This window comes from Suncus etruscus, chromosome 6, assembly GCF_024139225.1.
Source record: "Suncus etruscus isolate mSunEtr1 chromosome 6, mSunEtr1.pri.cur, whole genome shotgun sequence".
Classification (NCBI taxonomy): Eukaryota; Metazoa; Chordata; class Mammalia; order Eulipotyphla; family Soricidae; genus Suncus; species Suncus etruscus.
This window is the reverse complement of record NC_064853.1, coordinates 107,226,672-107,253,430: the sequence shown is the minus strand read 5'-3', so window position 1 is coordinate 107,253,430 and position 26,759 is coordinate 107,226,672. Positions and strand designations below refer to the sequence as shown.

The following is a 26,759-nucleotide window of genomic DNA, read 5'->3' as shown; positions in this document are numbered from 1 at the left end:
CTTGGCTTTAGTTATTTAGAAAAAAATAATCACTTCTTCATGACAAATACATGAGACTTCCTATGTGTTTGCTTTTCATATGTGGGAGAGAGCTAATTTGGTGATTGTAAAACAGTTTAAATCCCATTCATTGTGAGTAGAATTTACTATAGTTAATCCTGGTTTATTTATTTGCCCAATTACTGTCCTATTGTAATATAAACCTGAGATCTCAAACATCTTTGCACATTTTTGTTAAATTTTACATTTCTATTTCCCTTTTTTGCTGGTTTTTCACAGGTCACAAATTGGTTAGTGAAGTCATAGGAACCTCTGGCCTGCTTCTCTTGTTAGGTGTGTAAACAGACATTTTTGCTGACCTTAACATGCCTCTTAAATGCTTCTAATAAACTAGCTGCAAATAAAATTGTGAACCAAATTTATAATACTGCTTTTACTGAGTTTTAAAATTCCCAGACTGTTGGGCAACTTCATTATCATTCAGGTAGAAAAAATTATTTTATAGTAAAATTGAGATTTTTTTTTTAAGTATCAATATGATAAGATGAAGACTATAAAAAAGTGAGTTTGCTTAAGACAATTATTTCTTGATGTTGGCCTGACCATTTTTGGCAATTGGAAATGAAAAGTAACCGAGTTTGTCTCATCTGTCCTGTCATGGTGACACTTTAAACTCATTATTTTACTGTATTTGGTCTTTACTGTATTTGGTATTTGGATTGAAATAGTTAACTGAACTAAGTATTTGTAAAATAATCCTTATCAAATACTGCCTTAATTTTTATAGTAAAATTTAGTTTTCTTTTCAAATGGATAAACTTACCGTAGTGTATTTTTAGTTTTCACTGTAATTTCTAGTGGTATTTTTAAAAATAGATAAGTTTTCTGTATAATTTTATAATAGGGTCTTTAAAAATAAGAATACTGGGCCTAAGCAATAAATAGTACAGCGCGGTAGGGCATTTTGCCTTGCACGCAGCTACCCAGGACAGACCTGGGTTGATTCTCCAGCATCCCATATGGTCCCCCAAGCCAGGAGCTATTTCTGAGCGCATAACCAGGAATAACCCCTGAGCGTCACCAGGTGTGGCCCAAAAAAACAAAAAACAAAAACAAAAAAAGGAATACTTTCCTAAAAAGCAATTTTTTTTCTAAAAATACAGGTACCTTTTAATTGAATTGACATAATTCATAATTTAATTACATGCAATTTAAAATTCAGTGACATCATTGATATATTTACAGAACTGCACATTTTATCTTCAAGGTTCACCTAGAGAAACAGCATTTAGAGCAACAGATCATGGATCTGAAAGTGACAAGATGTACAGAAAGGTGAGTATAGGGAAATTTTTTTCATATAGCTAGTCATCACAGATTTTAAATAGTTTTTACCTGTCTGGGAGATTTGAAAATGGTTAAATCTGAGGAGTAAGTATGAGAGCAATTAAGAAAAGTATTATTACTTATCTTGCTACAAAGTATAAGGTACTTGGTAATAATTAAGTAAATGGGAAATGTCATTTCTTAAGATACATTTTGTGAACCGCTTTTCAGAGGTTGTTTCCAGCATAGGGTTTGTCACTTGTGTCTGGGAAAAGCTGGTATAAATATATAAGCAGCATTTTTTATTACCCCCCCATCTTTCTCAGACTTTAACATGCACATGTATGTTGTGAATCTCCAAGCAAGTGTACAGATTGTACAATACAATCCCTTTTCCATGGAATACAGCCTTATGACTATTTCATGGTATATACCTAGGGGAAATAACTACCAAGTGAGTGAGACAGACATAACTTGATTCTGTTACATCTATAGTCAATAAAGTTATGTATTAAATTGTTTAAGATGTTAGTTCATTTTTTTTAAGATGTTAGTTCTTGGGCCTGGAGAGATAGCACAGCGGTGTTTGCCTTGCAAGCAGCCAATCCAGGACCAAAGGTGGTTGGTTCGAATCCCGGTGTCCCACATGGTACCCCGTGCCTGCCAGGAGCTATTTCTGAGTACACAGCCAGGAGTAACCCCTGAGCACCGCCGGGTGTGACCCAAAAACCAAAAAAAAAAAAAAAAAAAAGATGTTAGTTCTTTACATGTATTGATATAATTCATGTGGAAGATTTAAAGTTGCTAAAGTAGAATAATACATATATTGATCTGTATTTATATTCATGTTTACTTGGCACTTCCTTAGTCTCCTTTGTTTTTACTTTTTTGGATTTGGTATATTAACCAATTCCTTAACAGTTAAAAGCTAATGTATAAGATCTATGTTATGGCACTAAGGACTGACATGTGAGCTTTGCATGCCCTGAGCACTAAGTCTGTAGTATTGCCAACTGGATCTCTACCAGATCTGGCCCCAAATACCTTTTTTCCCCAAAATATTCAGGTAGTCTTCTGGAAAAATGCTTTATAAATAATTTAAGATTAAATATGGACTATATAGCTGAAGAATTAATATATTAAAGGAAATACTTAAGCTTATTTGGTGGATAAGGAAGAAAGGAATAACCAATATAGTTTTACATTCTCCCTATTCTTCAACTTTGACAGTTTTAATTGAGAGTCTGTTTTGTTTATATTTGAAAATATTTTATCTTTTCCCTTATTGTTAATTTTTTGATGAAAAATACTTTTTGAATATATATATTCAATACATATTGAATATATATACAATATATTGTATATGTATATACACATACACATGTAAATTTTCCTTCTAACGTGATCTTTTTTTGAAACCTATTCCATTGGCATTTTATTTTATTTATTTTTTGATTTTGGGGCCACAACCAGTGACGCTCAGGGGTTACTCCTGGCTCTGCACTCGGAAATAGCTCCTGCCTTGGGGGACCATATGGGATGCCAGGGGATCAGGATTGAACCGTTCTGGGCAGCCATGTGCAAGGCAAACACCCTACTGCTGCACCATCATCATTCCAGCCCCACCATTGGCATTATTTTAACCAAGGAACAATCTTAACTATTTAAAGCAAAATTTGAATAGACATTAGCTTGTTTTGCAGAGCTTATTTTGAATCAAGGTGTTGGCCTGAATGTAGATAGACTTACTGAACAGAGAGAAGCTAATATAATTGGGAGAGGGAAGGAATTTCTGTAGCAGATATGTTAGCATTGTTTTTGAGAGACAGAACTTCTTGTTGTCTAGAATAGATTGGGGCTTCTTAAACTTTTTCTATTTGTTAAATATTTTCTCCTTTTGCCTGAGAACTGAAACATGGATGAACACTGCCAGAAAATCTGGGGTTTATTATGTTTGATTTTGAAATAAATTTTTAGTTATTGCATGTTCAGAAAACTTTCACTGTTACTAAAGTTTTTTGTGACCCCCCTATCCCAGTTCAGTTATGTGATACCCTCTCCCCTGGCCTCCCATGGAGTGATATTCCAAAATTCAAAAGCTAGAACCTCATTGTTAGGGAAGTTCTGCATCTTTATTCTCTGACATGGCTAGGAGTACGCTGAATAAAAAAATCTTTTTAGAACCTCAAATTCCTGCTAAGATGATGAATAATCAGAAAGTGTTCAGTCTAGAGAGGCAAAAGAATGAATTTCTGGGAGTTTAATTATATTTAGACAGTAGGCAAGAAAATTTCTTGCTTTATTTACAACTTTGTTGCTTAGGATAAATGTGCTGATAGATTTTCATTTTAATATTTTCTAAGTGGTGGTTATTTAATGAAATAAATAAAAACCCAACAATTGGGCTGAAGAGATAGGACAAGGATTAAAGCACTTGCTTTTCCTGTGATAAACCAAGGTTTTGTCCCTGGCATAAAATTTAGGGACCATAAAATATAGGGACCAGAGTGATAGTACAGTGGGCATGGTGCTTGCCTTGCACACTGTCAACCAGGGTTTGATGCTTGGCACCACCACATATTGTCCAGAGCAGCCCCAGGAGTGATCCCTGAGCACAGAGCTACCAGTAAGCTCAGAGTACTGCCAAATGTGACCCCCAAAACCAAAAGTAAATAAAGTTTATTATACAGAGACCATATTTTTAGTAGTTTCAACCTTGACTAATGCTTCTAAATTCTATTAATATTTTATATTAATTTGACTGTTACCTCTGATACTTGAGAATAATGAGCTACTCAGACTAGATATACACTGATTTTAAGAGACTTTCTATAAATTGCAAATTTATAGAATTAGGTTAATTGAAAGGAGAGAATTTAGTAGAAATGTCCTCACTTTATGAAATTACTCTAAAACATTATGTTTGAAATTTTGGGCAATAATCGAAGGTAGTAGAGAGAACATCTGGAGTTTAGCAGATAGCTTTTGATTCATTCAAACTGTTGTCTGAAAACTCAAGGTTTTAAAAAAACCTTGATATTCTGGTGTGAAGCAGTCATCTCCCAATCTAGTGATTGTCTGATTTATATTAGTTTCTGGCTAGACTTCTAGAAATATAAAGGTAAATATGAATCATATTTTTAAAATAGTAATTAAAGACATTTCTGCAACTTGAAATAATATTAGCTTTTAGCGTTGTCCTTTTACTAAGAGTACATATGTGGAGAAGTGCAGAATATAGAGAAACATTTCTGGCCTTTAAAGGTACCCAGAGAGATTAGTGGGAACATGGGTCTCATTCAGGTTGTGTGATGGAGCCAGATCAAATGAACAGTTAATTGAATTGATTACCCATATTTCCAACCTTAGTTTCTGAAACTAAGGTTCAATGTACGTCTTCTGTGAGTCTACATAAAGCATATATTTCCATATAATATTCTCAGGCTAAAAGGAACTAATCAGTTTTCTGTTTATTTCTTGCACTTAAAGCAACAATATTTGGACAGTGCTTATTTTATATGTTCTGGTATATATATTTCTTTTTGCTGTCGTCTTGTATTTTGGACCACACATGATGGTGCATAGGGCTTGCTACTGGCTTTGAGCTAAGGGATCACTCTTGGCAATCTTAGGGCATTGAAATGGTGTTGGGGATCAAACCTAGTTAACCACATGCAAGGCAGGTGTCTATATGAGGTGCTATTCCTTTCTGCTCTGGTACATTATTGTTCTTCTTTTTCACAATTCTTGTTTCTAAGGCCTTACATATGTATATCTCCAATTCAAAATCTCTCTTCCTTTTTCTTTCCCTAATTTCTACTCATCCTTAAAGCTTAGCTCAGTTGTCACTTTGATAAAGCTTTCAATAGCCATCTTAGGCCTTTAAGTGGTAAACTTTACATTATTTTACAGTTTTATTTATTGCTATCAAATTATTAAATCAAGTTAAAGAAATAATTTAATTCATTAAATTATTGTCTTAATTAAAAATTTTATTTTAAAGCACTTGCTATTTGAAGTACCATTTACTTTGACTTTTTTTCTTATTATTTAATGGATTGCTTTTGTCATGCAATCTTAGGACAGTTCTGAGCATCTAAGTCAAAGTAGTTAATTAGTTGAAATTAGTGAAAGAGGATAATTTAAAGGAAATATTTTATTGGTACTAACAAGAGTGGGCTCCAAGAATCTATGTAATAGATCTTTTTGCTCTCATAACCTGTAGATTTCTCTTGGCCTTGAACATTGTCAGCTATTAAGGAAAACAAGAGTGTAAAGGTTACACCTTTCTTGATAGTATGAATTGTAACAAAGCAGTGTTTTGTTTTAAATTTTTATTTCTGGGTGCCTTATTTGTGTTTTACTGCTGCTATCTTTAGATCTAGCCTCTAGAAATACTTCTATTTTCCCCCCCTTTTTTTTATTGAGGCACCTTTAAATACAATACTGTTAATGATAGTTTCATGCATTCAGTGTTTCAACTCCACACTCACCATCAATGGTTTTGTTTTATGGGAAGTGTGGCAAAATTAAATTTCTTACAACCAGCACTATTATGTATTCATAAATTGAGAACATTTGAGTTTTCCTAAACTCAGAGAAGTTGGCAGTTCTGCTGGGTATATTGTTAGCTAGAAAGGTAAGCCACTTTTGGCTTATAAGTGTAATGTAATAGAAAGGGAGATATATATATAGCAATGGAATAGTGAGTAGGTGATGCTTAGGGCTTACACCTGGCTCTGTGCTCAGGATTACTTAGGGTACCGTACAGGGTACTGAGTATTGAATCCGAATTGGCTGCATGCAAGGCAAATGTCCTACCCTCTGTACTACCTCTTCAGCTCCAGGTAGAATTCCTGACCTTAGTAAAGTTCTTTTCGTTTGTTCATTTGTTTGTTTGTTTATTTAGTTTATCTTTGTGCAGGGACCACTGAAATATTTTCTTTAAGTGCCATATTGGTTTGTTGGCCTGAGCTCACCTAACAGTTCCCTTTCTAAAGGCTGATTTTAGTATGCCTTCCAATATATTGTAGTGTTATCACTTTCCTTCTTTAAATATAAATTCAGTCTAATGGTTCAAAAGTACTTTGAAATTAATGAGAGCTTAGTTTAACTGGAAGATAACAGGTGAGGAATTTGGAGTTGCATTGTCTACACCAGCGTTTTTCAACCACTGTTCTGTGCATGGCACATTAGTGTGCCATGAGATATGCTGGTGTGCCGTGGGAAAAATTCCAGTTTCATCCGTAACATTTGGCTTCGGCTCACAAATAGACCAATCATTATATTATTTCATAATAAAGTAATTATAAAATAATTTGATTCAAGAGAATTACTTCATATATAGTCAATATAGGCACAGAGTTAAATAGTTTTTAACATTTTCTAATAGTGGTGTGCCTCATGATTTTTTTTTTCATGAAAAAAGTGTGCCATTGCACAAAAAAGTTGAAAAACACTGGTTACACTCAGACTCTAAACTTCCTTTCTGAACTGTGTGACCTTGGATATGCTCTTTACTTTCTCAAATTTTCTGTTTCCTTTTCTATAAGGGATTGGAATGCAGTCCAATTATTGTGAGGATTATATAATGTTCTTTAGCACAGTCCTGGTATATAAGCTATACATTGGCTATTAGGATGATAAAGAGGATAATGGTAATTACTGTCCTACACTTTGAATTGTTGTATGGGTTAACATGACAACAGCACAGCACATCAATATTGCTAATTAATTTATTTACTTCTATGGAGTCTGTTTGGGGGATTGTGGAAAACAGGAAAATGGATTGGAGGGTTTGAGTGTAGCTTCTTTATAGAAGAACCTTTTATTTTTGTAAATCTAACTTGAATTTTATGCTAACAGCTTTTATTGGTTTGATTTTTGCGGAGGCCACACCCAATGGCGTTCAGGGATTACTTCTGTCTCTGTTCTCAGAAATCACTCCTGGCAGGCTTGGGATGCATGGAATGGAGCCTGGGTCAGCAATGTGCAAGGCCTTTCCCACTGTGCTATCGCTCTGGCTCTTAACCTAAAAATGGTTAACTGTACATTATTTGGCCAAAGTAGGTTGTAGTTTAATTTATTTCAGCCACAACATGTGATTGATTGGTCCTGCTGTGGGTCCTGACTATTACTTATTTGTCAGGTCATATTTGAACTACTCATTAGAAAACAAATGGATTATGGATCCTTCTATACTGTGTTTAAAATGCTATTAAGAATACAGTCCTTATGGACTGGAAAAATAGTGTATTAGGCTAGAGCGTACGTTTTTCATACAGGAGTCCTGGGTTTCACCTTTGGTGCCACTTAATATTCCTGCACATCTCGAGTGAGTAACTCTTGAACATCAAGCCAGAATTAGACCCTGATCATTGCTGAGTGTGGTCCCCAATCTAGATGCAGATATTTTCAAATGTCCTCACATAAAATAATATACTTACATGATTATTTAAAATGCTTTTTAACCTAACATTTTTTGGCTATCACAGAGCTTTGTTTCTGGAATTATCACTAATCATATTTCTTAATATGACAAAAAAGTTGAGCATTGTTCATGAAATATAAAAACCTGTTTTAGACTGACAATAGCCAAATATTTAGAGAACATACTATCTCTATTTGTTCAAAAACAATGTATTCTTTATAGTAGGTATATTTTGTATAACATATAATTAAAAATAATTTTTGTTATTGAGATAGTCCCAAGATTGTGATAGTACTACCCAATCTTGAGGGGAAAATGTGTTTTGTTTTGTTTTGTTTTGTTTTCATGTAAGAGAGATAATTTTTGTTTAATGGCACACATGTTTGTTCTCTTTCCTTACTACCCAAAGCCTTAACTGAACAGCTATCTAAATACTTGATGTTAAGAGTGAGATATGATGCCTAAAATTGAAAAAGGAAAAACCTTAAATTGTATAACAAACTAGTTTATTCAGTATCTAATTCTTGTTTTCTTCCTGCTTTTTTCAGGAGGTATCAGTTAATTTCAACTCTCTTCACATAGCAGAGCTTCTGTAGCAGACTTGGAAGGAAGTGAGGTTTCACTAGAAAGAGGGTGTTTTCTTCTAATGTAATGACTATCAGAGTATTTTTGATAAATTTGAATACAGAGTAAAACAGTGATTCAGGGAGAGGTGTTTAAGCTATAGATAAAAGAATTCTGTGCCTGATAGTCAACTCAGTTAAAAAATGTGGGGTATTTCCTTAGTGTTTTGACAGCATATTTTCTAATTTTTTCATTGTATTTATTGGTTTTTCTTTTTATATTAACTTTGGGAGATCTTCCAAGTTAAAAATAAAAGATTTTTAACATTTGTTTTCAATAAGTTTGATGCTGTTTAAATCTACTTAGATTATTTTCATTTTCTTAAATTTAAAATTTTATAACATATATTAGATAATTTTGATGCTAGGAGACCAGAGTGATAGTACAGTGGTAGGACATTTGCCTTTCATGTGGCCTACTTGGGACAGATGTGGGTTCAATCCCTGGCATCCCATATGGTCCTCCGAGCCTGTAAGGATTGATTTCTGAGCACAGAGCCAGGAATAACTTCTAAGCTCTGCCTGTGCGACCTGAAAACCATTAAAAATAAAAGAATATTGATGCTAATCAAGCAGCTAAACTATTATATATAATAAAATGTGAAGCCTTCTTGGAAGGGAATAATTTTAACAATTAAAATTATTGGATTATTGGATTGGAGAAGTGAATATGATGAATATCGAAATGAATAGACATGTTAAGACATTTTTGCTTAATAAAAGCGCTAAAAATTATAAATGACAAAAGTAATAGGAATGAGGGAAATGAGTTGTTAGTTATGTCTTAATAGATCTTTTCAGAAACCATAACATTATTTTTATAAAAGATAACTACATGTTTTTATTGATGCATCTTTTGTTGTTGAATATTGTATGAGTATTAGATTTTTAAAAATACTGAAATGTCAGTTATGCTGCTTGCCACTATGATATTCTCACTTTTTATACAGAAATAACTTAGTTTCATTTTGATTTATAAAATATAAAATATGATTTATAAAATATATTTATAAAATATTGTTATGTTATACTTGGTTATGATTATAGTCTGCCATATTACAACTACCATATTACAAGAATCAAACAAAAATCTTCAAATTATGGCTAATACTTAATCATACTTTACTATATAATCTTCGCTGAATTCACTTTCTGGAAAACTATATAAATTATAGTTATATATAACTAATATATATTAGTTGGGCTACATATATTAAGCTAAAAAATTAACTTTGGGTAAGTCTCCTAATTAAAATATCAGTGTAATATTAAACAGTAATGTTTTAAGATATTTTACTTCTTTATGGAGGGGGCTGTGCTCTGGGTTACTCCTTGGTCTCCTATGAAATCAGTCCTGGCCGTACTCAGTGGTGCTGGGGAGCGAACCCATTTTGACCCTGTAAGGCAAGTGCCTTACCTACTATACTATCTCTTCAGCCTCAATTTTAAGAGAATTTTATTATTACTAGAATTGTATTATTAAATCTTATTGTAAAAATAACATATGGGTAGCTGTTTTCAAAAGCTCTGAAGCTCTTTGAAGCTTACTTGATTATATTAGTAAATATTATTTTTTCTAACTTTTTGTATGTTTGTAACTTGGTAAAATTTGAATATAACTGTTCCAGTACAAATAGATCCTTAACCTCATTTAATGGAATTGTTACCTTATTCAAGTTTCTAATTAAAAAATATAAATATTAGGTTTGTAATATTGTTGATTACTAGTTTTTGTTTCTTCTATATTTCTCAGAGTACACTAGTTTTTATTAATTTCTACACTAGTAGTTAAAAAAAGTACAGAAAATAGTATATATTTGGTGTCTTGCAACATTAATACATTGTGGTGAATATTACATATTAATATTTTATGATAATGAATTGGATTTTAAATATAGGTTATTATTTTGTATATAAATCCATGCTGGGTTTTGTTTCCTTTTAAATTTTCACAAGTACAATATCTTTATATCTTATCTTTTTTATGATTTTGATTTGATAATACTATATATTTGTTATTACCAATGGCTATTTTTGTTTAATGTCAAAATGGCTTATAAAGTGAAAATTCAAACTACCTACTTGTATACAGTTAAAACTGTACCTGAAAAAAAATTTTTTTGGCTAAACAAACTAAACAAATATCTTGTGCTAATAGAGACAAATAGAAATGTTAAATCACTGATAAATGTGATGCTCAAAAATCAATTTAATAGGTGTTTGAGCTACTCAAATTTTGTTATCAAGGAAAAATACTTAGTAATAAGTGACCTCCCGAGCTTGCTGAGAATAGCCTGGAGGCCCCCAGAATCTCAGGGACTTAGCACTGAACTGCTGACTGACCCAGTTGGCTGGGGAACAATATTACTTTAAAAAATCAGTTTTAATTTTTCTCCATCTTGTCATCTGATGCATGCCTTAATTATATTGGCAATTCCAAATAAAACTTGAAGGTATTTCATTGAATTTTGTTTCTGCTAATACCTTCTTTGAGAATTATAGTTCACCTAGACTTTATTGGTATTTTATTCTAGCATGTGTTATACAAGTAGGCATTTATTTTCTTTTCACTTTTGATCCATGCTGTTTTGTGTCTTGAGTCCTCTAACTTCACTGAGGGGGCAGAAAATGGAAATAAAATACTGATCCCAATTATATATATAGTAGCTTTAAAGGTACATGAATGAGTTTCCATTTTTTGTCTTAAACTACCCATCCCTCCCTAACTTTACATCTATTCATTTCTTGTGCCCTGTGGTTTAACATTATTCTCCTCCCCAATTTTCCTCTTCTCCTCATTGTAAACTCATGGCAGGGTCTGCTTGGTGAGCTCATTCTCTTACAACAGCAAATTCAAGAGCATGAAGAGGAAGCACGCAGAGCCGCTGGCCAATATAGCACGAGCTATGCCCAACAGAAGCGCAAGGTGATGGATGGTTTAAGGGGGCTACTGATGTGTGCATACTAATCAACCATTTCTACCAAGATCATACCGTCTTAATCTACTCATGGACTCCAGTTATGAAAAATTATTTTGGGCAAAGTAAAAATATGAAAAGTACTTCATACAACCATGTAACTCCTGGAATATGTAAACAAATCTTGAACTATTAAGCACAGCTTTTAAAAATTAGATTATCCAAGATTTGTATTTATTTAGAAAAGAATTATGAATTGCTTTTTAAATGGTTCAGTTATTGAGTCACCCTATGTTTGTAGCTATTTTTTTTTTCATTTTTAAAATGAAATTGACTACTATGGATGACTTAAAGAATCACACTTATTTGTTTTAGCTAATATGGATCAACAGGGACTTTTCTTAGTTCTCAAAAAGAAAACTATTTTTATTTAACTTTTGGACATCCTTAGATGCTTTGATTAACTTGTGTCATGAAGATTTTCCACATTAATTATAAAGTCAGTGGAAATGAATTTAACCTTGAACCATGGAAGGATTGACCATTGGAAGTTTGTTATAATTCTGTTCACTAAAGAACCAGAATCTGTAGTGTAAACCCCAAAGTTAGTATTCTAAAGAGACTTTTGAGTGACAAAGTGAATGTGACTTAAAAATTAGGCTTTGAGAACTTTTGAATATATGTTTAGTGAGAATAGATTTCAAGTTATGTACAAACTTTATCTGGAAAAAAAAGATTCAGTCATATATTAGTTTCTTTTAGGTTCTGATACTAAAATCAACCAATATTATAGGTAATGACTTACTGCAATAATTCTGCTGGCTAATCTTATCTCACTTGGTGGTGGGTAACACTGGCACATACTTATGACCCAGTTTTCTTTTCCATCCTTACTTTTGGTTTTTTTCAATTTCATGGCTGTGGAATCAACTCATATATATATAGTTTAGTTTTTAGTGAATAACATCTTGAAGCTGAAAAAGAGTTATTTTCTATTTTGAGTTAAGTGAACTCAAAAAAGTCTTTATTTCTCAACAGCAATCCCTGTATGCTGTTGAGCATATAAATATATGAAAGTTAGATGTTTTGGCTCAATCTTTAATTTTGTTAGAAAAAGAAGAAAAGGAACCAACCACTGTGTTAGAAATATTATGTCACTGTAGTAAAATTATTAGTATTTTTTCTTAGTGGTAAATAAGTTTTAAAGTGTCCCTTAGACCTACTATTTTAAAATTCTGAGGTACAGTTTAAGATATTTAATGTTTCTAAATCTGATGATGAAAGTGATAAAGTAGTAAATACTATTCATTTTCTATATTGACAAAGGTGAGTGATTGTCTTAGGCTATATTGCTCTCACTTTTGTTTTTAAGGATTTGAAATAGCATTCCTGTTTTTATTATTAGGAACTGGAGTAATAGTACCAGAGGGTAGGACACTTGGCCCTGCACTTGGCCCATCCAGGTTCAATCCTCAGCAGCCCCATATGATCCTCAGAGTTTGCCAGAAATGATCCCTGAATGCTGTCAGGAGTAATCCCTGAGCAGCCCTGAACACCACTGAATGTGGTCCAAACTCCCTAAACCCATTTAATAACTCATTGGTCCCTTTTTTACATTTGAATTATCCCTATATCACTTGTTTATTCAGGACTACTTAATGGGATACCAAACAAGGCTTGTTCCTGCTTGCTTTTGAGTGACCTTGGGTGAAATTAATCATAACTTTCAAAACAGTGTCTGTCCTCTTTTACAATGACAGTCCCCTTACTGTTTTGAAAGACAGCTTTCTTAATATAGTGTCCTTTTCCCCTTCGATTAATAAAGAAATTGTTTTTCAGCCCTTCTCTGCTGTAATGATCAAAATTGCAGTTGATGAGATGATTATCATGTCAGGCATTTGAGATATACTTATGGGGGAAAAAACAGGAGTTTTTTTTTTTTGTTGTTGTTGCCTTCTAATCACCCTTACCTTCTTGAATAATGAGTAGGTATTTGTTATGTTATATTACTTGTAGCAGCTTTTTTTCCTGTTCTGAACAAAGGAGCTCATACAGAAACATTAAAACTGCACTTATGGTTTTGCTTTCTATAAATATGTATATATACATAGAACTTTGCAGGGGCAAGGTTGGGAACTTAAGCCATAGAACACCTGTGAATTTGAATTTAGTCCCTGACACTACATGGTAGTCAGTGAATGATTGGTTCCACATCTACCAGCTGAGCATTTCACCAAAATGCTGTAGGACCCCAACTCCATTGGTATAGCTCCTCTAAAAATAGTTTAAATAATCTTTTGAGTTTTTTGGACATCTCAGAATGCCACACAGGCTTAGTAGCAAGCCTTGGTTTTGTGAGGAGCCAGTAAAGGTTTTTCTCTTTCAGCTTTAGCTTGTTTCTGCGGAGGATTCCGCTCTTTCTCCATCAGTTTCACAGCCCTGGAATTGTAGAAAAGCTCTGGTTTCAAGGCCATTGAGTTCCATTTCTGTCAGGGTGAGTTAAAAATTAATTTCATAATGCAAACTGAATTCATTAAACAACAGGACGAGAACTAAATCTTGTCATATTTGAAATTTCCAGTAAAATGGAATGCGTTAAATTTACCCCCATTGCTAGTGAGAGTTTGAATAAGTGACAGACTAAGAATAGCATGTGCTATTCCCTTAAAATCCCTTCAGAAATCTTCTCATTAATCTTTGATATTTATTACATAAAACTGAAGATTTTTTGTCTTGTTTTCTAGAAAATAATTGGTCCTATTTTTTATTCTACCTCAATATTCATATAACATTAATATTTGCTTTGATATTCTCTTAACCTACAAAAATAGGCAATGTGTTGGTAAAACTCTACATGAATCACTCCTCAGTCATAAAGATTGTACTTAGAAAATTTAATAGTCTGACATCATTTTGACTCTTTATATATATTTTTTGTTTTATCAAATTACCACCTTATCCTTTTATAGACCTTCACTTAGAGTGAACATTTTTACTTTTTTGTGTATTTGTTTTAGTTTCTTACTAACTTCCCCAGGTCTAATGTTGGGTTTGCAATTGTAATTTAGGACTTATTAAATAAAATCATTTATTCAAAACTAAAATAGTTTATACTAATACATTTTAAACAATTCATACTAATTTAGCTATCGTTGAATGAATAATGGAGCAAAATAAATTGAAGTACTTTTTAAAATGAATTGGGAGTTGAATCTGCCTAACAAAATTTGATGACCATATTGTTACTATTAATAGCATGCTATCTGATCAAAATAAGCAGTTATTTTTTCATTGATCATCAAGATTTTTTTCTTTGAATTATGGACTCCTCAATTTGCTTGTTTTCTTACATTTTAGGAGATTATTAATAATTCTTGTCCATTTTCCACAAGTACTTGCTCAGAAAAAGTTTCTACAAGTCTGTTTGCTATATAATAATGAGAAAACAGTAATATGAAAGTTTATTTTATATGTTCTGTTATGTAATTACTGAATCATATTTAGATATTTTCTAGCTGCAGGCTTAAAGAGGAAAATGTACTTCCTGTTTCTATTTAACATTGACATTTTTAGTTTAAAGAACATTTAGGGAAATTTTTGAGAAATTATTCAAAATAGAAATAAAAATTTTTATTTTTATTGCATGGATAAGATTTATTAATTTCTACTTCAAAGACCAAATCATGCACAATTTTTTCATATACCATAATGTCTTAATTTCTTAAATTGTCAATGAATGAAGCTGAACAAAGATTCACATGAATTTGACTTGATATTTGTCTCATATGAAATAAATTCATGATTTATCAATTTTGATTATCAGAAATTAGAGTTAATTTGACAGACCGGTGATAACAACTGCAAAGAGTCAAAGCAAAGTTATGTTGATTTGTCATTAGTTGCATTGTTTTAGTTATAATGGTCATTGTATTTTATATTCAGAATTGTATTGTGACTATTTTAAAGCCTGTTATGCAATAAAATTCTTTGGGTTTTTTTGGATATTTTATCTTTCAGCTGTTAGTTTTAATACAATTTGAAGTAGTTTCCGCAATATCTGTGGATTTTATTTTATGTTCAAATAAGTTTTGGTTGTCTTACATTACTTAATTGCTACTGATGTTTTTGCTATATTATGGGTTAGCAGACCTTTCAGTGGAATTGAATTTAAAAACAAAATCAGACTCCACTTAAAACTAAAAGTGCAAGATGTTCTTTGCACTTAATACTTCCTTATTCACAGAACAGAACTGGTTAACATTTTATTTAGGATATATTATGATGAAGGAACTAATTCAGTAGCTGTTAAGTGGTAATATATATGTGTATATATATACATATGTATATATATACGTGTGTGTATATATACATATATGATTTCCCAAAACATTTCTATAGAGATATCAGTTCCTTATTTCTGTGATCATCAGTTTCTGTACTTGGGTACAATACAACTTGAGAAGATAACAATCTTATGTGTTTGTCTCTTATTTTTTCTGACAAGCCCCTTACATGAAAAGACTGACAGGGTAACAGGAAAGTAGTTGCTTTTTAATATAAAAGTCTTGTGAGCTATTGGTAAATTATAAGTATAGTTTTTAAATTTTTGTTTAAGATTGGATTTAATATGCTTATAAACCCATTCATTTTTACTTCATTTATACTCTTTAAGAAATTTAGTTTCTGTACATTTTATCAAAGCTAAATTCCACTCAAGATAAATTTATTTTAAATATTTAGGTGTCAGACAAAGAGAAAATTGATCAACTTCAAGAAGAACTTCTACATACTCAGGTAATTCTAATTTGTAAATAAGAACAGGACTTTATTTTTAATCTATTGTAGTGGTGAGGAGAAATTTTTAAGTATGAAGTTAATCATTTAATTGTAAAAAGTTTTGTGAGGATCATATGAAATATTTTTTGGGAAAAATTATAGAAAACTACTATGGAAGGTATGATGAAAAGTGGCTTGTTTGTATATAAACTTATGTTTGCAATTTTCACTGAAAGCTTACTTAACTGTTAAATCAAAGTTCTAACTACTAGAGTTTCAGAGAACCCGCAGGAACTTTTTCTTTTGCTTTAAAATGCAGAAATAGAACTTTCCTAATGATATTTCTGACACTACTTAGAAAACTTGTTTTCTAATAATTAGTTAGTAATAAGATTATCTTTATTTTAAAGACTGATACAATAGGAATAATTGATGTAAAATTGTCCTACCACTCTTTTATTCGTTATTCTATATGAATGACAATGATATGTTCCGTAATAGTTAAATTCTTCTTATAGCTTAAAATTTTTATCTGGGGTCACTTTTGGGGGGGGGAGTACAATTGGTAACCTAAATGAAATTAAATAAGATATTTTGTCCTAGGTCAGACACTAATCTATTCACTAATTTCATAATTATAAACCAGATCACCTGTGCTCTGGGATACATACATGGATTATGTTATGTGATATAAGCTTTTTATAGAAGCTTTTTAGTCAGATAATTCGGGCAAACTTTAGAAAGCATTTAAAGTTTTTTAAATAGGTTTTAAAGTGTTTTCTCTGAAGCTATGATGTCAGTATCAGTCGGAAACATATTAAAAATAATGCTAAGTATCCCCCATTTTATACCACAGAATCATAAACTTTGGGAGTGAAATCCAGTGATCTTTGTTTCTAAAAGTCTTCATTATTCAGCTGCATCCATAGGTTTCAGAAATTTCATTCTAATGTTTCCCCCAAAGTGGGTCATACCACTTCCTAGAAAGACCACAGGACAGAGAAGCAGCTAGCCTAAGTGGAGAGAGGCCCTTGTTAACCTTTTTTTTTTGGGGGGGGGCACACCCGGCGGTGCTCAGGGGTTACTCCTAGCTATGTGCTCAAAAATAATTCCTGGCAGGCACGGGGGACCATATGGGACGCCAGGATTCGAACCAATCACCTTCAGTCCTGGATCAGCAAACACACTGTGCTATTTCTCCGCCCCACCCTTGTTAACTTAATGATGGTAGATTTTTAGGGGAATGCTGACAGTTTGGTTATTGTATGTTAATCTGAAAAGGGAATTGAAGGCCAAATAAGGTCAGGAGCCACCAACTAAATAAACCCTTGGAATATAGCACAGGAACATCTTTACAGGAATGACATAAATTGATACTTGAAAGAATTTTTCTTTCTCATGAAATGTAAATGTTATTTTTGGCTCCCTATTGCTAAAGAAATGGCAGTGGCTGGGCCAGAGCGGTGGCGCTAGCCTAGGACTTGTTCGATCCCCTGGCGTCCCATATGGTCCTCCCAAACCAGGAGCGATTTCTGAGCGCATAGCCAGGAGTAACCTCTGAGTGTCAACGGGTGTGCCCCCCCCCCAAAAAAAATGGCAGTGGCAGTCTTGCCACCCTTCTATAACCACTGATAGCAACTTGCAATTTGTGCTGTTGTAGGAGTTAACCACTGGATCTTGACAACAAATGCTATTTGGAGAATTTTAATAATATAATAAATCTTAGGGTTATTTTAATTTGTCCAGTAGAAAAATAATGCACATTGCTTGACTATTAAAACAATTACATTAAAAACGAAATAGGTGGAGGGGCCGTAGCACCTTGCATGCGGCCAATCTGGGATGGCCCTGGGTTTGATTTCCGGCATCCCATATTGTCCCCCAAGTCTGCCAGGGGCTATTTCTGAGCGCAGAGCCAGAAGCAATCCCTGAGTGCCACCAGGTGTGACCCAAAACAAAAAAGAAATAAGTGGAATGGATTTTAATGACATATTTATTTACCCCAATAGACCGGATCCTAATTAGTTACATTTCAGCATGTAAGTAATGGTACTAGTAAAATATTGCAATTATTTTGCTTACTCTTGAAAATTGAAAATTGAGACTTTTTTAGATACCATTACATGTCACAGTAGCACATTTTAAGTGCTTAGTAACTGCATGTTACTATACTTGCTTATTATATTGACAAAGATCTAATAATGTTTAGATTACTGCCCAAATTATGTTAAGTATGATACTACTCATAATATTGAATATTTCTGTAAAAATATCTATAACTGAATTTAACTTCTAGTTTTACCTAATATACAATATCATTCAGCTACTTACTGTTATTTGGCTAAAATTGTAGGGTCTCTGAAAATAGTCTCCTATAGTTTATCATTTCCTAAAGTTTATTTTGTTCTTGGATGATTATCACAATCTAAAATAGTTTCTATAATGAATACAAAATAGTGAGTGAGAAAAAGATTGCATTTATTAGAGGAGTGCACAACAGTGTGTCTGTTTGTCTAATTTTTAATCTGTTCTATTAATATTTTAAAATTTGATGTTTTCTTTGACCTTGGGAACTTATCAGAGCTTGGAAATTTGAACCCTCACTTGAGTTTTCTTCAGATCTCTGTAACATTGGATAGACCAAGTGTTCCTAACTTTAGTTCCTAATCTATTTGACTTCTGCCCCATGTGAAAACTTATGAAATGAAACAGTAAAATGACCTGTCACATTTTGCATACTTAGTTTAAAATGCATATTTTAATTAAAGTTTAAGAATAATTTGGGGAACTGAAGAATTTGGACTTTTTGTCAAATATTCCTGTAAGTAAAAACTAAGCATTTTTTATATAATAGAGGAACATCACTTTATAGTTTAAGATCTTTAAATTCTGGGAGATGGAGAGATGGAATAGTAGGAAAGGTTCTTACCTTGCACACAGTCATGACCCTGTCATCCCTTATGAACCACCACTGCCAGGAGTGATTCCTGAGTACCTCTGGATATGGACCCAAGACAAAACACAACAACAACAACAAAAACTTTAACTTCTTAGAGTTTTCAATAATTTGAAGAATTTAATAATTTCAGAGATGTTTTAAAATGTAATAATTTTAAGTAGCAAAGAATTTTTAAATAAAAAGATAAGTGTAATATAAAACTATAATGGATATCATTATTAAAATAATAGTCATAATTCATTTTTTCTCAACATTTTCATAATTTCCCCTTAAGTAAAATAATTCAAATAAGATTTGCTTAAATTACAAAACCACAGTGCTTAAAAGGAAGAAATATAGATAGATAAGTGCCCAATGTCTGGAGACATTGGTGGCAGGAAGTATACATTGATGCAGGGATGAGTGTTGCAACATTTTATGACTGAAAATCAGTCATGAACAACTTTGTAACTGTATTTCATGATGATTCAGTTAAAAATTGTTAAAACAATTTAAAAAGTGATTTGACTTAAGATTTTCTAAAAGACTTGGATTTAGATTTAATGTTATTTAATGATGCATTTTTTCCCTAATACAGTTTTGTGTTAATTATTTTAGTTGAAATACCAGAGAATTTTGGAACGATTAGAAAAGGAGAACAAAGAATTACGAAAAATAGTATTGCAGAAAGATGACAAAGGGATTCACCATAGAAAGCTAAAGGTATTGTTGGTTTATCATGATTTTGAATGACTTTGCCACATGACATTGTCATTTATTCATCGATGTCAGTTTTTAAGGAAGTCTGTGAAGTGTTCTATCATCCTTTCCTTTCTAACCTATCAGAACCTTGGGGGAAGGGAAGTCTCTTCCTGTATTAAGATATTTCACAAAGGGTTGTATCCAAACATTTGTTTTATATTAATTTCATAAAATAATCGTACTCTTTATTATTTATTTATTTTACTACAACTGGCAATGCTGAGATTATATCCACCTCTGTGATTGAGTGTCTTTCCCAGAAGTGTTAGGGGCGAAAGTCTTATTTACAAATTATTTCTTGTAAATAGATTTATTTTTCTAAAAAGCCTACTTTATTTAATTACTGTGGCTGCAAAATGAATTGTGAGTTGATAGACACATGTGTGTGTCTGTGTGTAGTGTGTAACAGATATCATTGTCTTGATATCTCTAGTGAAGGATTAGTCTTTTTCTTCATATTTAAAGAGTTTTTCTTCTAAAATTTCTACAGGCATTTTTGAAGAATTTTGAAGTATATACTGTTATTATCAACAGCCCATTAATGATTACCATTGCTAATAAATTAAATTTCCAATACCTAATTCCTCACTTAATTGCATATGCTAGATTGAATATTTTAGTTTACATTTCATTTAAGTGAAAATAATTCAACCTTTTAAAACTGCAGTAAATAACAGTATAGAAATTCTAATTCAAAGATTCCTTGTTTCAAATTAAAGAGCAGTTCTGACTCCCAGTTGTGACCGGATACTTACAACCTTGACAGGGTAGAACAGACAAATACCTGACTTTATTTACAATTTATAGGTACCAATTGGAAAAATAGTCTTATTCAGGTAATAATGTTTTGAGAGTGTATTTTAAAAATATAGTTGGGACTAGAGGAAACACTACAGAGAAAAGTACAGCAGGTAGGATGCTTGCCTTACTGTATTCAGTGAACCTGGGTTCAATTCCCAGTTTCCCATAAGAATTCCCAGAACCCACCAGAAATGACTCCCTGAGTATAGAATGAAGTCCTACTCCTGAGTCCTACTGGGTGTGGCCTGAAAACAACAACAAAAATTCTCATAAATAAAATAAATAAAGCTAATAAACTTTTGAAGAATTTTTAAATTTTATTACTTTCAGATGGATATTTTCTTTTTAGGTAATATTTAAGTGTTACTTTGATCTTAGTTCAGTTGTCCAAGTACACCTTAAGTATTGTACATTTATTCTTTTTTTTTTTTTTTTTTTGGTTTTTGGGCCACACCCTGTGATGCTCAGGGGTTACTCCTGGCTATGCGCTCAGAAGTTGCTCCTGGCTTCTTGGGGGACCATATGGGATGCCGGGGGATCGAACCGCGGTCCGTCCTAGGCTAGCGCAGGCAAGGCAGGCACCTTACCTCCAGCGCCACCGCCCGGCCCACATTTATTCTTTTATTCACTTGATATCTTTATCTATATGTCTCTGTTTTCTTCTTCCCCAAACTTGATAGGGGGTAGATTTCTCATCAATTGGTCACCTGACCTCTTTGGTGTTTAATAGTCTTTCTTTGTTGAAATTTAGTACTTTGCCTTTACCATTAAACAGTAACTTTATTCTTGCTATTTAATTTGAAGCCTAGGCAAATCTTTACATGCTTCATTAAGTCAATATACCTATTAATAAAGTAAATTAGATAAAAAGAAATGCATTTTATTCTATATTATTCTACTTTTACTCATTATGAATATATTTTTACTTAGAGAAATATAGTGATTGTGAGAAAACATTTTGAATTTCATGAGCTTTTTATAAATATTTAATGTTCAATGTTTAATGTTTTTGGTTTTATGTGATTTTAATTTGGTAGAAATCCTTGATTGACATGTATTCTGAAGTTCTTGATGTTCTTTCTGATTATGATGCCAGTTATAATACACAAGATCATCTGCCAAGGGTAAGTAAAAAATTTTATTAAATTTAGGCTATATATTTATATATATATGCTAAAAAAAGTTATATGGTAAAATTATTTCACCTTACTTTAGTACTCTTGTAAAATTACTGTAAAATGTAAATTTACTATTTAAATTGTAAATTGTAAGACAAATTATAAGCTGCAACTATCTGAAGTCATTAAAATATAGAGAAATGTCAGCAGACATTGGCAGGATATCAGGCCTTAAAAGCAAAGGTGGATGCTGCTTAAATAAAGATTTTATAGAAAGAAAGAAAGAAAGAAAGAAAGAAAGAAAGAAAGAAAGAAAGAAAGAAAGAAAGAAAGAAAGAAAGAAAGAAAGAAAGAAAGGAAGGAAGGAAGGAAGGAAGGAAGGAAGGAAGGAAGGAAGGATGGAAGGAAGTAAGTAAGTAAGAAAGAAAGGAAGAGAGAGAGAGAAAGAAAGAGAGAGAGAAAGAAAGAAAGAAAGAAAGAAAGAAAGAAAGAAAGAAAGAAAGAAAGAAAGAAAGAAAGAAAGAAAGAAAGAAAGAAAGAAGAAAGAGAGAGAAAGGAAAGAGAGAGAGGAAGGAAGGAAGGAAGGAAGGAAGGAAGGAAGGAAGGAAGGAAGGAAGGAAGGAAGGAAGGAAGGAAGGAAGGAAGGAAGGAAGGAAGGAAGGAAGGAAGGAAAAGAAAAAGTGGTACAAGGAGAACTTTCCTTTTTATAGTTTCTGGTCTCATGACAGGTCCCATGCAGCACATATGTGGTTAAAACTCTGCCTGAAAGCTGGATATCTTTCTGGGTTTAGAAAATCAGAGATTTTAAGACGAGAGCTCCTGAAAAATCTAAAGTAGTAAGTACTTAGATTTAGGAAGCAAAGGTGATGGGGGCATAATAATGCACTTCTTTTATCTCTGCCAAATATCTGACTCCTAAGTTACATGTGCTTGGGTCAAAGGATGGCATCCCAAGGAAGGGAAGAAGAATTAAATAGAAATTTGAACTTTACCCAAGAGACACTGTAGTTTGAATACAGCTGAATTAAAATCTAAAAATAAAGCATCATTTTTCATAGAAATAAACTAGGAACTGAAGACTCAGAATAAAATGTAAAATACCTATGGTACAATCCAAACTGATTTAAGAAAAGTATTATGATTTATTGTAAAAACAATAAGAAAACTGGAACCAGATCAGTAGTTCAGAGAGTAGGGTGCTTGCCTTGAACAGGCCAACCCAGGTTCAATCTTTGGCAGCTTATTTGGTCCCCCACGCCCTGCCTAGAGTGATGCCCAAGAACTGAGTCAGGAGAAAGTCCTAAGCAATACTGGGTGTGATCCCCGAAATAAAAATAAATTAAAATAATAGAAAATTAAAATACACTAATCTTCGAATAATATATTACCAAATATTTTTATTATTACATTTAGTGAGAATGAAAGTACACTAAGAAGTGGGCATAAATGTAATTTTAACAGAAATAACACCTCTTTGCAAAGAACTAAATATAAATACTAGAAATAGAAAATGGAGTATTTCGTAACTAACTGGTTTTTAGATGTTTTTTCTACTTACAAGTGGGAATTTATTTTTCTTTTATAAAAGTCCTTTAAGTGTTTCTTGGACACTGTTTTGTGACAACAAATTTCTTTAAATGTTGTTTATGTGAAAAGCATTTTTATTCCTCTAACCTAGCCAGGTTGAGTATTCTTGGTTGGAGTTTTTCTATTCAATTCTTTATATATAAAAAGCTATTCTCTGTTAATAATAGGTTAATTTTTTTTTTTTGTTTGTTTGGTGAGGCACACCCAGTGATGCTCAAGGGTTACTCCTGGCTATGCACTCAGAAATCACTCCAGGTTTGGGGGACCGTATGGGACACTAAGGGGAACTGTGGTCCGTCCTAGATCAGCTGTGTGCAAGGCAAATGCCCTACCACTGCACTAGCACTCTAGCCCCAATAATAGGTTAATTTTAAAGAATAAAGAAAATCTCAGCAATATTTCTAATCTGTTTAAGCTGAAGTAGGTATAAAGTATGAATAAATGTTACTTGCTTTTTGGTCAGGTGGTTGTGGTTGGAGATCAGAGCGCCGGGAAAACCAGTGTGTTGGAAATGATTGCTCAAGCACGGATATTTCCTCGAGGGTCTGGGGAGATGATGACTCGTTCTCCAGTTAAGGTAAGAAAATAGACTGCCTGTGAGTGACCCTTAAGTGAAATTTATTTATTGTGGGAAATGAGAAATTTCAACTAAGAAAAAAGTGATGTTCCAGTATGGAAATCAGTAGAAGGTATAATCAATTAGAGCAAGATGACAAGAACTCAGAGGAGACTGATTGCCCCAATTGAGCAGGACTTCAGGCTACAATAAACCATTATTACCCCTTCAGGACTTTTATTGTAAGATGATTGAGAAGCTATGTAAGAATTGACAATATGGAGAATGAAATCAATAATTATTAAAAAACAAAAACATTTTAAATATAAAAAAACAAAAAAAGGAGAAGAGAAATAAGCCAGGAGACCAGAGGAGGGGAGGGGAGAGGAGAGGGGAGAGAGAGATGGGAGAGAGAAGAGAAATGGAGTGTTTTTAAAGATACTTTTATGCTGACTTAATTATCTAGTTGATAAATGCTATGAAGAACCAGTTGTGTTCATTGACGTGAAAACAATACAGGTTGCAAATTATCTACAAGTTGTACTAACAACTCACCAATGATCATAGCAATAAATTATATACTATATTTTCCAGCATATAAGACAACTTTTGAAATGAAAAAAAGTCACCCGAAAATCGGGGGTTGTCTTATACGCCGAGTATATCCCAAAAAACGTTTTGATATGCCGCTAAACGAAAATCATCTGGATATTGCCATGAAATGAATTTTCCAACTCGAGCCTGCACCAATCACTGCAAGTCTGCTCAGACCGCCTCTCTAACTCAGTCAATCCAAGCAGGCTTTTTATGCATGCAAATCGTACAATGTTCTGTACCCGAATCTACGCTGTAAAAAGTCTGCTCAGATTGGCCAGAGTCAGAGAGGAAGTCTAAAATTAGGGGGTCGTCTTATACGCTGGGAAATACGATATCTAAAGAGTCCCTTGGTAGGTATTCATTGAGTGCTAACATGCCATCAGGGTGGTAGTCATCATAGGTTGAACAACACCCAACTATGCCCAGGACTTACTTGTAGTCTGATGCTTAGGGATCACTCTGACAGGGCTTGGGGAACCATATGTAGTACCAGGGATTGAACCCAGGTCTACAAAGAGCAAGGCATTCTTACTCTGTACAATATCTTTAACCCTTCAATACCTTTTTTAAGTTTTGATAAGCAAAACAGATTCTTGCCTTAATAGCCTAGTAGAGGAAGATAGAAAATATATAATAAGCTTATAATAAAACACTAAATTAGTTCAGAAGATGAGGTTCGTGCAAAGAAAATGAAAAATGGAGCCAGGTATTAGAGATAGGCGGTATCAGAATATTGGTAAACTGCACTGAAAAGATGGAACATGAACTAGAATGTGTATGAAGTGACAGAAGGAGTTATGTAACTAGTTCAAGAGTATAGAGAAAGCAAAGAGAAAATGAGGGAAGGCTCTGAGGTGGTGAGAACAGCAGACTGGTAATAGTGCTTTTTCTTTTTAAAACTCATTGTTCGGTTAAAACAAGATGCATGTGAGGTGGATAAAATCACAGAAATCAAGTGGCAAGATAGCAAAGTTTCTAGCTGATACTTGAAAGTAGCAATAAAAATGGTTAAGAAATGGTTAGAATCAAAGTAGAACTAACAGAACTTCCTGGAAGATTTTGAATAGAGAAAGAAAAGAAAGACAAATTAAGGGTTGGAATTTATGTGAGAAAGCTTAATTTTAAGTGGATTAGGTTTGGGACAGATCAGGATTGGAGGGTTTCTGGGGGAATATAAACAAATAAGCAGATGTGTGAACAGTTTTGCAAATAGGTCTAGCTCAGCTGGAGGCAGAAAAGAATGAGTCTTAGGGCTGAAGTGATAATGCAACTCTGAGGGCTCTTGCCTCACACGTGACTGACCCAGATTCTATGTCCAGCATCCCATGTGGTCCCAAAATGCATCAAGACTAAACCCCAAACACAGATAGGAATAAGCTCTGAGTATTTACAAGTGTGACCCCCCCCCCCAAAAAAAAAATATCAGAAAGTCTGAATCAGTCAGTTATCCAGGGAGGCATTTGAAGTTATCGTCTTACAAGATAAGATCAGTAAGTCAGTGAATGGAGACAGAGACAACAGTAGACTGAGAATTGATTCCCTGTCACCAGATCATTAAGATGTTGAAGGAAAAAGGAATAAGCTTGTGAGGGAGCAGTAAGTGTGATAAGAAGGAAACTCGTGGAAGGAAGAAACAGTGAAGCCAGGTTAAGAAACCATCCAGGAGTCTAAGTACAAAGGCTAGTGCATTTGTCTTGCAGCAAGCTGACCTGGGTTCCATTCCTGGTACTCCATATATTCCCTTGAATCCTCCAGAACTGCTGGATGTGACCTCAAGACAAAATAAAACAAAGCCAAAAAAAAGATGAAAAAGAAAAGAAACCATCCATTGGAAGGTCTGTTCTAAAAGGCCAAATGCTGCAAATAAATAGACCCGTGAAGATTGAGGATTGATTATTGATTACCAATAAAGACAAGTAGAATAGGTCGAAGTTTTCTTCTGATAGTTTGACGTGATCACTTCAGCCCTAAGACTCATTCTTTTCTGCCTCCAGCTAAGCCAAACCTATTTGCAAAATTGTTCACACATCTGATTATTTGTTTATATTCCCCCAGAAACCCTCCAATCCTGATCTGTCCCAAACCTAATCCATTTAAATTAAGCTTTCTCACATAAATTCCAACCCTTAATTTGTCTGATAGGATGACGTGAGAAGTGAGAGGGGAGAAACATTGTTGAATGCGGAAAGAAAAAATAATCTGAAGCTTTTTATGAGAATGGCAACTCACTCTAGGATAGATTACAGAATTATACTGGTCCCCATTAAAGTCTCTGGACTTTAATGTAAAGGATGTCAGTACTGTTGTATTTTCTTTTTCTGTTGGTC

At 33.2% G+C, this 26,759-nt stretch overlaps 1 protein-coding gene across 4 annotated transcripts in view; it reads left to right on the top strand.

Moving 5' to 3' along the window:
* Positions 1–26,759, top strand: part of OPA1 (OPA1 mitochondrial dynamin like GTPase) — an 88,605-nt gene that overhangs the window by 9,755 nt on the left and 52,091 nt on the right. The window contains exons 5-11 of one of the 4 annotated variants that reach the window (XM_049775926.1): positions 280–333; positions 1,268–1,335; positions 11,195–11,305; positions 16,038–16,091; positions 19,630–19,734; positions 21,612–21,698; positions 23,743–23,856. In XM_049775926.1, coding sequence (XP_049631883.1) covers positions 280–333; positions 1,268–1,335; positions 11,195–11,305; positions 16,038–16,091; positions 19,630–19,734; positions 21,612–21,698; positions 23,743–23,856 — 593 coding nt within the window. The remainder of the gene's footprint in view (positions 1–279; positions 334–1,267; positions 1,336–11,194; positions 11,306–16,037; positions 16,092–19,629; positions 19,735–21,611; positions 21,699–23,742; positions 23,857–26,759) is intronic. The other 3 variants (XM_049775924.1, XM_049775923.1, XM_049775925.1) reach the window with 3 other exon arrangements.